Source organism: Schistocerca nitens, chromosome 3, assembly GCF_023898315.1.
Source record: "Schistocerca nitens isolate TAMUIC-IGC-003100 chromosome 3, iqSchNite1.1, whole genome shotgun sequence".
NCBI lineage: Eukaryota > Metazoa > Arthropoda > Insecta > Orthoptera > Acrididae > Schistocerca > Schistocerca nitens.
The window spans coordinates 253,974,110-253,987,302 of record NC_064616.1 but is presented as its reverse complement, the minus strand read 5'-3'; the positions used below and the strand labels follow the sequence as shown (position 1 = coordinate 253,987,302).

General features: G+C 37.5%; 1 protein-coding gene across 1 annotated transcript in view; it reads left to right on the top strand.

The window, feature by feature from the left end:
- Positions 1–2,363: 2,363 nt before the first annotated feature.
- The window catches only part of LOC126248218 (probable low affinity copper uptake protein 2), an 87,085-nt gene continuing 76,255 nt past the window's right edge, over positions 2,364–13,193 (top strand). The window contains exons 1-2 of the mRNA XM_049949041.1: positions 2,364–2,575; positions 10,544–10,619. Of these exons, the coding sequence (XP_049804998.1) occupies positions 10,544–10,619 (76 nt within the window). The 5' untranslated portion in view covers positions 2,364–2,575. The remainder of the gene's footprint in view (positions 2,576–10,543; positions 10,620–13,193) is intronic.

Sequence of the window (13,193 nt, the reverse complement as noted above, 5' to 3'; positions counted from 1 at the left end):
GGATAATTGGGAAACTCACCTATGTGATATTGATTTATAAAATAATAATCATTGCTATATTTATAAATTGTAAAGCATTTGTACAAATTTAAATGTATTAGTGCCTTGTATATGGTTAACATTTTGGTTCAAGGATGGGGACTTTCTTACCAAAACCAATTAAACAAATAAAGAAAAATTAAGCCACTTCTGTGCATACAATAAGCAAAGATATGTGGAAAATAACAAAATCTATTTCTTAGTATGATATGTTTCAGAGATTACAGAAAATTGGAAAGAGAACATTAACACACTGATTGCTGTGAGATTGCCGGTGACCACAGGAGAGCCTTACACCTCATGCCATCTACCTGCTGGCACCCACACCAGAGTCTCATGCCTGATGCCATGGTCTGACAGTGAATCATCCATCCCAATGTGTGCAGCAGTGAATGTGTTAACTAACCCACTCGACATCGAATGCTGTCATTTTTTTGTGTCGTTAGCCCCCAGTAGCTGAGTGGTCAGTGCGACAGAATGTCAATGCTCAGGGCCCAGGTCCGATTCCCTGCTGGGTCTGAGATTTTCTCCACTCAGAGACTGGCTATTGTATTGTCCTAATCATCATCATTTCATCCCCATAGACGCGCCGAAGTGGCGTCAAATCGAAAGTCTTGCACCCGGCGCACGGTCTACCCGACGGGAGGCACTAGTCGCACAACATTTACTTTATTTTTTGTGTCTGTAAAAGTATAATTCTAAGGAAAGTTGCAGTTTGTTTTTTGGTTCATTCATACAAATTTTTAACTCGAAAAAATACTTCCACTATATATTCTGGGATAACAAAGGAGGCAATGCTTGCAATTATAATCAAACATGCATTGCAGTCCTTCCAGTAGTTCCACTTTTTGACGAAAATAAATGCTTATGTTTAAGCATCCACCCCTTTTTGATAATCTCTATCAAGATTTGCTTGTGAGTTAGTTAGTTTCATTTGTATGATTAACCTTAATGATGTTGAATGAGTCATTTTACATTGACATTACGCATTCATATATAAATACTGCTGGATGCTTACCATTTACAATTGCTTTGTTTTAATATAGATGTGAGTGAATAATTACTCATTCCCACCACCTTTTACACATTACAAAAATAGTAATTGTTCTACAGAATGAAAGGATTTGTGTAGAAGAAACTTCTTCAGGCTGTTTTCGAATTTAACTTTGCTGACAGTCAGACATTTCATATTATTGGGTAAATGATCAAAAAGTTTGGCAGCAGTATTGTTCACCGCTTTTTGTGCTTACGACATCCTTAATGTGGAATAATGGAGATCTTTTCTTCTTCTGGTATTGAAAATCAATGTTACTTTTGAATTGCAGTGGATTATTTACCATGAACTTCACGAGGGAATAAATATGCTATGAAGCAGTAGTTAAAATGATTAAGTCCTTAAACAGACGTCTGTATGATGATTGTGGATGGGAACCACATATTATTGTTACATGTTTTTGAGCAATGAAAACTTTCTTTCTTAAGGATGCATCCAAAAAACCCCTGAACATAATTCCATATGATGTTGTTTAACGAAAATAATCAAAATATGTCAAGTTACTGATTTCTCTCTCCTCACCAACGGGAAGTGCAAATGTGACTGAACTACTCTGTTTTAGAAGTTCCAAAACGAGTTTTTTCCAGATTAAAGTCTCTTCAATGTGGACACTAAAATTTTCTGAGTTTTCGCCCTAGTCATTATTTCCTCATCATGTGCCACACTTATGCGTCTCTAGATGTGCAGAAGTGTCTTTTTAAACTGAGATGAGACCATTTGCAAAAAACCATTCCATGATATTTTTAAGAACATTATTTAACATTTTTGAACTGTTTACAATACTAGTGTCATCCACTTAAAGAACTATTCTGCTTTTTGTGTATTATTCGGAAGGTCGCTAACATATAAGAGAAACAATAGAGCACCTAATATTGAGTCTTATAGAACCCCATAAGTGATTTCTCCCAGCTAGAAGAATCTCCCCCATTTACAGTGGATGAATTATCAAGTAAATCTTTCTGTACTCTTTTGGTTAGATATGACATTATCCATTGCTTAGTTGTACCATAAATACCATAATAATTTGATTTGTGGTGACATCTCAGAATTTATAGTGCACATTTAGCACTGAAAGTTTTACGGAATATGACGGAAATAAATCTTTAACACCACGCACCTATATCTTTACAGTGTTTATTTTACGGTTATTTGTACGAAAATTTGGGACACAATATTATTTCTTGCTGTTATTATAAAATTTTCTGTGTAGTTAATAGATTCCAGCACTGCGCTTTTATATCACCAACAGAGAATCTACTGGTAGCTTTTATCTTTGAGATTGTTGTTGACCGATGAATGTTATCGTGCGTTTGGTGGGAGATTTGTTTGACAATGACAGGGGGCGACCTGTGATCAGCTGTTGTAGTATCGTTTCTTCGTGTGTATGTTAACGTAACACTGAATGTTTGCGTTCTGACGAGCAGCGTTGATATGGGGAGTAGGGGATAAGGTGTTGCTAAGGCAGCTGTTTGTAACACAGAGGTGAGTGTGAAACAGAAATTACAGAAAACTAAATTGCGACAGTGAAAAATATTTGTAACGCTTGTACATTAGATTAGATTAGATTAGTTTACGTTCCATAGATCCGTGCTGAGGAGATCCTCGTGGATGTGGAACATGTCATTTTTTTTTTTTTTTTAAAGCTGAAATAACAATACTAATAGTATGAATATATACAATACATCATTTGTTTCTATGAAAAAGAGAACTGGAGCTGGTTAAATTTACATTCGTTGCTAACCCATGTATTGTGGTATACAACTACTGTAAGGATTAATGCTCAGGGCATCAACCTATTATTGTTATGTGAATCTCTCTTGAAAAATACGCAAAATTCGTAATTTTTCCTGACGTTGAGGCTACTGATTGTTTTCACAGGCAAAAAATGATAGTTGAATGAAATAAACACAATGAAAGTTTGAAAGTTCATTGGTGTCATTGGACTGTTATTGTCCATTAATTGAGATTGTGCAGCAGCAATATTAGTATCGTTTCGTATTCGTGTGTTCATAATGAATTATGCAATTAACATGAAGTTATTTTTTTCATTTCTTGTTGCATATACTGTAGCATTTTCAGTCCACTGAAATAAATTTTCATTCAAAACTTGATTATTCCTCTTCTAAAACCACAAGGTACTTCGCTATTCAGCAAAGGAACTGCCTGCACATAAGTAAGTTGAGGATTTTCATCATGATTGCTAAGCGTGTTTTTGTTTGTCATTCCATTTGTTATCTAACGTATGAAATTAGTTTTAGTTTTTCAGATAAATTAATACAGTGAATATATTTTTCTTGCTTGCTCTATACTGCTGTGTGTCATTTTGAATAAGAATAAAGAGTTTTTATCAGCTGTTGATCATATTAATTGACATAGTCTTTTCCCACGTGTTATTCTTTGTCAGACAGTGACATCAGTTTACAAAAACACTTAATATACAAACATTCAGTAAGTACAATATATGTTAAAACCGTAAATAAATTTGATGAAATAGTATTTGTTTTAAATATAATAAATAAATTTTTATAAATTGATGTACAAGAAGAACTGCACTTAGGTCTATCATTTTGAAACTTAGTAGGCCTAACTATTGTACAATTAAAGGATGAGTACCACATTGAGTTAAGCCATTATCTTACAAACTAATACCAGCATTGTTGAGATCATAGACTTCTTGTGTATTATAAATCCATATCTTACCTTTCTGCTGTTTCATCAGTTTTAATCTGCAGTTCGTATCCAATAAATTATGGTAAAAGTCAGTATATGCCCATAGAGATACCTTACATTTTAAAATCTAGTTTCTAAATCTTTGTTACCTGTACATAATCCATCTGAACACTTCTTGTGTCTCCAGGTTTCGTGTGTGCTGTTTTCTTTAATCTTTGTTAAACCAAATATTTCCATTGATTAAATTTGGCTCTGTGCTAATTCTACCAACCATGTTGCCTTTTCATTCCTTTCCCCCACATCCCTGTTTCCTACAAATTTTTTCTGCTCTTCCTTATCCTGATATGAAATTCCCATCTCTCATTACATTTAAATTTCCATCGTCCTTAACTAACTGTATAATCTCTCTTACCTCATCATACAGTGTTTCAATCTCTGCGTCATACACTGAGCTAGTAGGGAATCATGTACTATTGTGGTGGGTGTTGCCTTCATGTCTATCTTGGCTACTATAATGCATTCGCTATACTGTTAGTACTGGATTATTTGCATTCCAATTTTTTGTCTTATTACTGGACTTGCTCCTGCATTGTCACTATTTAATTTTTTTACATTTTACTCACCTGACCATAAGTCTTGTTTTCCTACCACTGCACTTCAGTAATTCCCACACCTAACTTCAACCAATCCATTTCAGTTTCCAGATTCTCTAATCCATCTGCCTGATTAAGGGATCAAACATTCTGTCCTCTGACCTGTTGAATACCAGTTTTGTTTTCCCTGTTGATGACATCCTCCCCATTAGTCCCAGTCAGAGATCCAAATGGGAGACTATTTTACCTCCGGATTTACTTGTGATGAAGGTGGCAGGGATAAAATGCAGGGAGCAAACGGCTATTTACAATTTGTACGGAAACCAGAGGGCAGTTACAATGTCAGGGGGCACGAAAGGGAAGCAGTAGTTGAGAAGGGAGTGAGACAGGGTTGTAGCCTATCCCCGATGTTATTCAATCTGTATATTGAGCAGGCAGTAAAGGAAACAAAAGAAAAATTGGGATTAGATTAGGTTAGATTCAGTTTTTGTTCCATTGACCCAAAAAATTAGATGATTCTCTTGGGTGTGGAACATGTCAGAAAGTATGACATAAAAGCATAAAACATTTGAATGTAATACTTACTACCCTAATCATTTGTCAGGAGATAGTCGAAAATAAGCTAATACAATGCAGTAAACTGGGAGAGCTAACATTTACAGAATTAACACACTGGCAGCATGAAACACTGTTATCCACTATTAATAAATTTATCATACGCAAAATACCTAATCTTGAGCGTTGTGACGAAGTGTTGTCAAAATTGAAATCCAACAGATATTTTTATCTAAGCTGACTTAACAGTCTCTGTAAAGATATTCATCTATGGAGTAGAAGGAGTTGCCTGTCAAAAAGTCTTTCACACTCTGTTTAAATTGTGCTTTATCTGTAACCAAGTTTTTAATGGTTGCTGGCAATTTATTAAAAATGTGTGTTCGTGAATATTGGACCCCTTTTTGGACCAAGGTAAGTGAGGAAGAGGAGATTAGTGTTTAACGTCCCGTCGACAACGAGGTCATTAGAGACGGAGCGCAAGCTCGGGTGAGGGAAGGATGGGGAAGGAAATCGGCCGTGCCCTTTCAAAGGAACCATCCCGGCATTTGCCTGAAGCGATTTAGGGAAATCACGGAAAACCTAAATCAGGATGGCTGGAGACGGGATTGAACCGTCGTCCTCCCGAGTGCGAGTCCAGTGTGCTAACCACTGCGCCACCTCGCTCGGTCAAGGTAAGTGATTTTAGGTCTTTATGTAGATTCTTCTCATTCCTAGTATTGATACTGTGTACTGAGCTATTGGTTGGAAATAGAGATGTATTACTTGCAACAAGTTCCTTGAACAGGTTTCTACAAGATGTTCTTGAATTTACACCACAAATGATTCTTATCACATGCTTTTGCACCCTAAAAACTTTTGCTCAGTTTGATGAGTTGCCCCAGAATATGATCCCATATGACATAATGGAATGAAAGTAAGCAAAGTATGCAAGTTTGTTTATATCTCCTACATGTGACATCATTCTCACGGCAAATACAGACTTGTTTAGGCGCTTAAGCAATTCTGTGGTATGCCCTTCCCAATTGAATTTTTTATTGAGTTGTAATCCCAGAAATTTAACACTGTCAATCTCTTCGATCTGCATGTATTGATATGGTATACTCATGCTGGAAGGAAATCTGTTACAGGTTCTCAACTGCATATAGTGGGTCTTCCCAAAGTTTAATGACAAAGAATTAGCTTTAAACCACTTATTACAGTTAGTGAAAATTTCATTAACAGCTATTTCTAAATCTGTACTTGACTTGCTACTTATTGCAATGTTTTTATCACGTGCAAACAAAACAAACTTTGCATCTGGCAATGTAACAGACAAGAGGTCATTAATATCCACAAGAAAAAGTAGGAATTAAAGCTCAGGGAGAAGAAATAAAAACTTTGAGACTTGCTGATGACATTGCAGTTTTGGCAGAGACAGCAAAGGACTTGGAAGAGCAGTTGAATGGAATGGATAGAGTCTTCAAAGGAGGATATAAGATGAACATCAACAAAAGCAAAACAAGGATAATGGGATATAGTCGAATTAAGTCAAGTGATGCTGAGGGAATTAGAGTAGAAAACGAGACACTTAAAAGTAGTAGATGAGTGTTGATATTTGGGCAGTGAAGCAACTGATGATGACCAAAGCAGAGAGGATATAAAATTTAGACTAGAAATGGCAAGAAAGTCATTCCTGAAGAACAGAAATTTATTAACACCCAATATATACTTAAGTGTGATGAAGTCTTTTCTGAAGGTACTTGCCTGGAGTGTAGCCATGCATGGAAGTAAAACGTGAGGGATAATAAACAGTTTAGACAAGAAAAGAATAGAAGCTTTTGAAATGTGGTGCTACAGAATAATACTGAAGATAAGAAGGATTGGATGAGGAGATCATGTAACTAATGAATAGGATTGGGAAGAAGAGAAATTTGTGGTACAACCTGACCAAAAGAAGTGATCAGTTGGTAGGACACATTCTGAGACATCAAGGGATCACCAATTTAGTACTGGAGGGAAGCGTGTGGGGTAAAAATCGTAGAGGGAGACAAAGAGATGAATACAGTAAGCAGATTCAGAGGGCTATAGGTTCCAGTAGTTATTCGGAGATGAAAAGGCTTGCACAAGATAAAGTAGCATGAAGAGCTGCATCAAACAAGTCTTCAGACTGAAGACCACAACAACAACGATGCCATCATCATTAACTCATAAAGAATAATTGCATTCCCTTGAGAAAAATAATGGTTTTAGTTCCTCTTGCTATCAGCTATTCGCAATGCTGGCATAGAAACTCTATAGTGGGTAAGTGTTACAAGCCCAGATCAGCCATTCATCCGGACTGTTTCTCGTGCAACTATTCGAAAGGCTGTTGTTCAGTCTTCAGGAACTAAAAGTTTGTCTAGCTTCTGCACAGACACCTGTCTGTTGTTGCTGCATCTACAGTATGATTGTTTGTCCTATAGAAGCATGCAAGTCATCCTGTCTGGACATGGCCCATTGGGTGTCCCATATAGCCTTGATTTTGTTCTCAGCTAAGTGTCTTACGAGTATAGCTTATACTCTCTAATAATATTTCCTGGGTCTTGTAGAAATGAGATTCTGAAGAACATCTGTAAACTACAGCAACAAAAAATTATTGTTCATGAAATTTGGACATGATTGTGACGCATACTCCAGGGATCTATTTCTGTGCTTCGAATACCCAGTGGTGGTGCTTCTGCACCCGTACCCTGTGACTCGTTGCAACCTGGGTACTGGGTACTACTGGCTTCTGTTCTATACAGCGTATTGTTGGTTCCAGTCTATAAGACTGTTCACTAGCTGTAGTTGTTTAGTGTTCAGCATTGAACAGCCAAGTGATTTCCCCCACTGTAGTCTGAATATCTGTTTCTATGGACCATAACAGTTGGCCATGACGCCTGTTTTCAACACACTCCGAGCTGCCATTGTTGGTGCTTGTGGCACTGGTTTTCTGTATATTAACTCTTTCAGGTATGATTTTTTTCTGGCAGATGGAAATTTTTGATTTATGTGTTAGTGCTCTAGGTGATTTTAATAGTTTTAGATGCAATACTTATACAAAAATATGTACCTATTTTCAAAACACACTTTGTACATTTGGGTTCATTTTAGGGACTAAAATAAAAAATTACAGAGTATTCTCTATTGTAATACGGAATAAAGTGATCATTCAGTAATTACCATGCAAAATAACAATATTTAATTACACAGTAAAATACAGTGAACCAACCACATCCATGTATTCTTGTGGTCATAAGGCTGATGTGCACTGTCATAAGCTGCTGCACACTGCTACATTGACTTGCTGATATTTTCGTAGTGGTGCCCAACAGTTGGCAGCACTTGCACATAAGGAAAAGGTTGAACATTCACAAATGTGTACCTCAAGTTTCCATTGGCAAAAATACTTCTGCTGCAGCTAAGACACAGTGAAACTTAATGTAGAAAATTGTAGCCAAAGGGTCTGAAAGGGTTAAGGTAGTCACAGTACACCCTTGAAATTGTGGTATGGGAAATGCCCAATGCCTTCATTTCCTCAAGAGTTTGGTTACCCAGTGATATAATGTGTGTAACAGAAAGCAAAGTAAAATTTGAAAACAAACTGAAAAGGTTTCTCCTTGACTACTACTCCTATTTTGTAGAATAATTTCTATTGTTATGATGCGAAAAGCTGGTGGGCAGGAATTTCTAACTCGCATATGGTGGGGGGAGCGCTTGTGAATGATCAGCATGTTCACAATATAGTTTGTGATTTGAATATATAAAGTGACTCATTCTACATCACTTTGAGCTGTCATGCAGATGACCCATGGAACATGAAACCAACTTGTTGATGGTTCAGTGACCATTCTTGCATTCAGGAGGACCTGTGTTAAAACCACCATCCAACCAGTCAGTGTGCAGTTTCTTTTGGTTTATCTCACTCACTCAGTGTAAATGCTGGGATGATTCTGCTATTGTCATCTATAGTCATTAAACCTTAACCTTCCTTCCTTCTTACCATTTAGTCCTCTGCAGATTTAAAGTGCCAAGCAGTATTTTATCACTGGTCCTGCTAGAATATTATACGCAGTCCATAATTGTAGTAGATATAGGTAATTCCTTCATATGGAGTACTGGTTGTTATACCAACTAGTCTTGTCAAAAATGAGCTCATAGCTAGGTCCACTTGCTTCTTGTATGAAATGTAGGATAAGAGGGTGCAAATGGAGGAATTACAAACAAATGTAGGACACCAAAGTAAAAGATGTAGGATGGCATGATATGATAGAAGCTCAAACTTTGAAAGCTGACTGAGCGAGGCTGTCCAGTGATTAGCACAATGGACTTGCATTAAGGAGGATGATGGAGCAAATCTGTGTCCGACCATCCTGATTTAGGTTTTCTGTGATTTCGCTAAATCACTCCAGGGAAATACTGGGATGGTTCCTTTGCAAGGGCATGGCTGATTTTCCTTGTCATCCTGTATGAGACTGTATTTTGTTTCTAATGACCTCATTGTTGATGGGACATTAAACACCAATCTTCCTTTTTTGAAAGCAGAACTTTGACATAATACTATATTGATGAAATGATAATCAAACCAAGACCCTAAACTGTCGACAGACCCTGATATACATCAACAGGTACAGTTGAAAATGTGTGTCCCGACCGGGACTCAAACCCGAGATCTGCTTACATGACAGACGCTCTATCCATCTGAGCCACCGAGGGCACAGAGCATAGTGCGACGACAGGGATTTATCCCTTGCACGCTCCCTATGGTACCCACATTCCCAACTTAATGCCCACACACTACATTCTTAGTGCCCCTGCCCATTACACTCATTACTGGCTGCAGACAGTCTTACCGAGTACTGTGAGAGTTCGGGCAATGCGTGTGCATCCAGCACAGAAGAAGATGGTCAATGGCTAGCTAGCCTTAACTGTAGGAAGATGGTATCTGTTCTTTCGGACATGTCCGAAAGACCGGATACCATCTTCATATAATACTATATTATTCTTGACTTTGTTAGTTACAGGTTATATTATGTCTGGCTGTAGCATGCAAATGACTTTCTGTGATTCCAGTAATATTAATGACATTGGAAATAATAACAGTAATAATAAAATAAAAAAAGGCTAAAATGTGGCGCATGTCGATGATTTTCCAGACCTCTGGTAGATTTACTCCTGCATTATTGACAATGTAACTGGTAAGTTATTAAATTAAAAAAGAAAAGGCTGTTTGTTAATGTGGTTATGATAGGTGTCAGGTTATGTACTTTAAAATAAGCTTGTCAATGCAACACACTGTACATGTGAACTTGTTATAAAATGTTTTGACAATATTTTCTCCATTAGGTGTACTTTATTTAATTTCACTATTGCAGTTTTGGTCTTACAGTTATTTTAAGGTGTCAGATACTGACTGGCAAATGCAGTTACTATGTTATAAAATGTTAACTGCTGTCTGAGGCTACTCTATTTTAAAATGTTAATTTACATCAGAACTACGTGAACTTAATAACAAACATGTCTTTAAAATCATTATGAATGTATGTCCTTATTACCTTGTGAATTCATCTATTGGCATATATGTGTCTTATGTGTTTTGCATTTCACTTAATTAGGCTATTATAACTTTCTTCAGATGCAGAACAGTTTCTGGATTGGGACCAGAATCTCAGATTTCCTCTTCAAGGACTTTTCAATTCATACATTAGCTGGTAAGTTGAATTTTTTGGTTATCTACTCTGTCTAGAATCATTTCATAATATTGTCCACAGTGAAACACTGTAGTGATGATAATTTAAGTCAAATTCTAATTTTTTTATAGAAAAATAGTTAGGTATCCACTTAAAATGTATTACTATATAAATATTTATAAACTGCCATGTGAGTTGCAGTGGAGACCTATAAATTTGTTCTTGCGAAAGGAACTTACATACCTGTGATCATCAGACACTATTTAAGTTGGAAGAAATGTAATCAGAATTGTGAATGCGATTAGACTTTAGGTGCACAGTTTATAAATAACAAATGAAAATCTGTTCTCCACTAGCACTTAAACCCAGATTTTCCACTGTACGTAAGTGGTTGCCTTAACAACTTCAGCTGTCCAAGCTCCAGGACTGACCCATATCTCCATGTGCCACTGAGTGTACATGACCTGCAGTCACACAATTTCTGTGCCTGCATTGATGCTTGACAGAATGAAATTATAGTATACTGAAAAACACAGACACTGCATATAGCAGTTTTTGTCTATGATAGATCACTATTGACGAAGTAGAAGAGGTGCTGTGGAAAAGACAGTAGATTTCCAACATTTTAAACACTAATACAAGTGTGTGTGTGATATCATGTCCCAGGATTGTGGAAAGACATGGTAATGGGCCATAGAAGCAAGAGGATAACAATGCCTGATAATGATTGAATCCAGAGGACCTGTATGAATGATATATATGTTGCAAGAATGTTTCCAGCCTATGCATTCCAGAAATGTGAAGCATTTGAACCTATTGATACTGCACTTCAACTTTGAAGGGTGACATAATGATGTGTGGCATTTGACGCCGTAGTGTAGCCTGGGGGTCTAGGTTAGGTTGGTAGGTGATAACTTTGTTGTTAGTTGGCGGAGCCAATGAGTTTGTTGTCATGAGAATAATTATAATTCTTGTTTTGTCATGTGTTGCATGCATATAGGATTTCGCTGAGTGGCTGATGTGTGCCACTTTGATTACACCATGGGCATCAATAGATAGATGGGTTTAGTAGATTCAGTATTTCCAGAACATCTGGTGTTGAGGCTGGAGGAAGAAAGATCCAGATGACGTGGCTTGAGGAGCAGTTGTGGAAATCTAACATTATATTTTGTGGTGTCACTGCCAGACACCACACTTGCTAGGTGGTAGCCTTTAAATCGGCCGTGGACCGTTAGTATACGTGGGACCCGCGTGTCGCCACTATCAGCGATTGCAGACCAAGCGCCGCCACACATCAGGTCTAATCTAGAGAGACTCCCTAGCACTCGCCCCAGTTGTACAGCCGACTTTGCTAGCGATGGTTCACTGTCTACATATGCTCTCATTTGCCGAGACTACAGTTTAGCATAGCCTTCAGCTGTGTCATTTGCTACGACCTAGCAAGGCGCCATATTCAGTTACTATTCTGAACAGATAATATTGTGAATCATGTACCATCAAGAGCGACATTCATCATTAATGGATTAAAGTTAAGTGTCAAACTAATTACGTCCACTTTCTGAATTCTAATTCCTTGTCATGTTCCAGACCTCACGTCAGTATAGTTCTTCTCTCCTCACGCCAGCCTGCGTGAACTAAAACGCGTGCATTTCGGCCTCCTCTAGTAACACGGTGTTGGCTCTTCTGCCAACCCAACATATTTAGTAGCAAGTGCTACAACTGGATGGCTTGGTTGGCATTCAGCCATAGTTTATCGTACCCATACTCCCAATATTTAACGGGTGTAACTACTTCCATTGAGTGTTTTGCACTTGTGTAATTGTGCAGTAGTGGATTTTTCTGCTCATTTAACTGCAGTATATTACACTTATTTATGTTAAGGGTCATCTGTCAATCCCTGCAGCAAGCTTCCTCCATTTCGCTACAATTTTCTCCCATTCTAGATAATCTTTATGTAACAGTATCATCCATGAAAGGCCTCATGAAATTTATGGTACTATCCACTGTTATTTATATATTTTGTACACCAGAAGTTACTTTTATGTGAGAAGATTCCTCTCTGTTAAGAATGATGTGCTTTGTTGTTTGCTAGGAACATTTCAGTCCAATTAGAATACTAGTCTGATATTCTGTGTCTAGTATTTTATTCATTAGGACACAGTGTGGAGCTGTACTGAGCGCCTCATGGAAGCCGAGGAACACTGCATCTACCTGGGCAATGGTGTCTGCTGCCATCTGGATCTTACAGACTAACAAAGCAAACTATGTTTAAGGAATCACCCCTCCTGCATGGTTCTCAAGCTCCTTAACCTCCACCAGCTGAAACTTCACATTGTAACGGTTAATTATACCCCCACTGGTAGTATCTCCACTGTTAATAATTACAGAATATTTTGTCTGCCAGCTTCTCTACTACATCAAAGACACAAATCACTGTTCCACTAGCTTTCCACAGTTCCTGACCCTTTACTACCTGGCACTTTTCGCTGAAGATTCTTCTTATCTTTACAACACTGAAAACTTCCATCGTATTCTGCCATTGAATGTAACATCTTCCAACAGCCAGCTGACTTAAAAATTATAATCTGCTTCCTG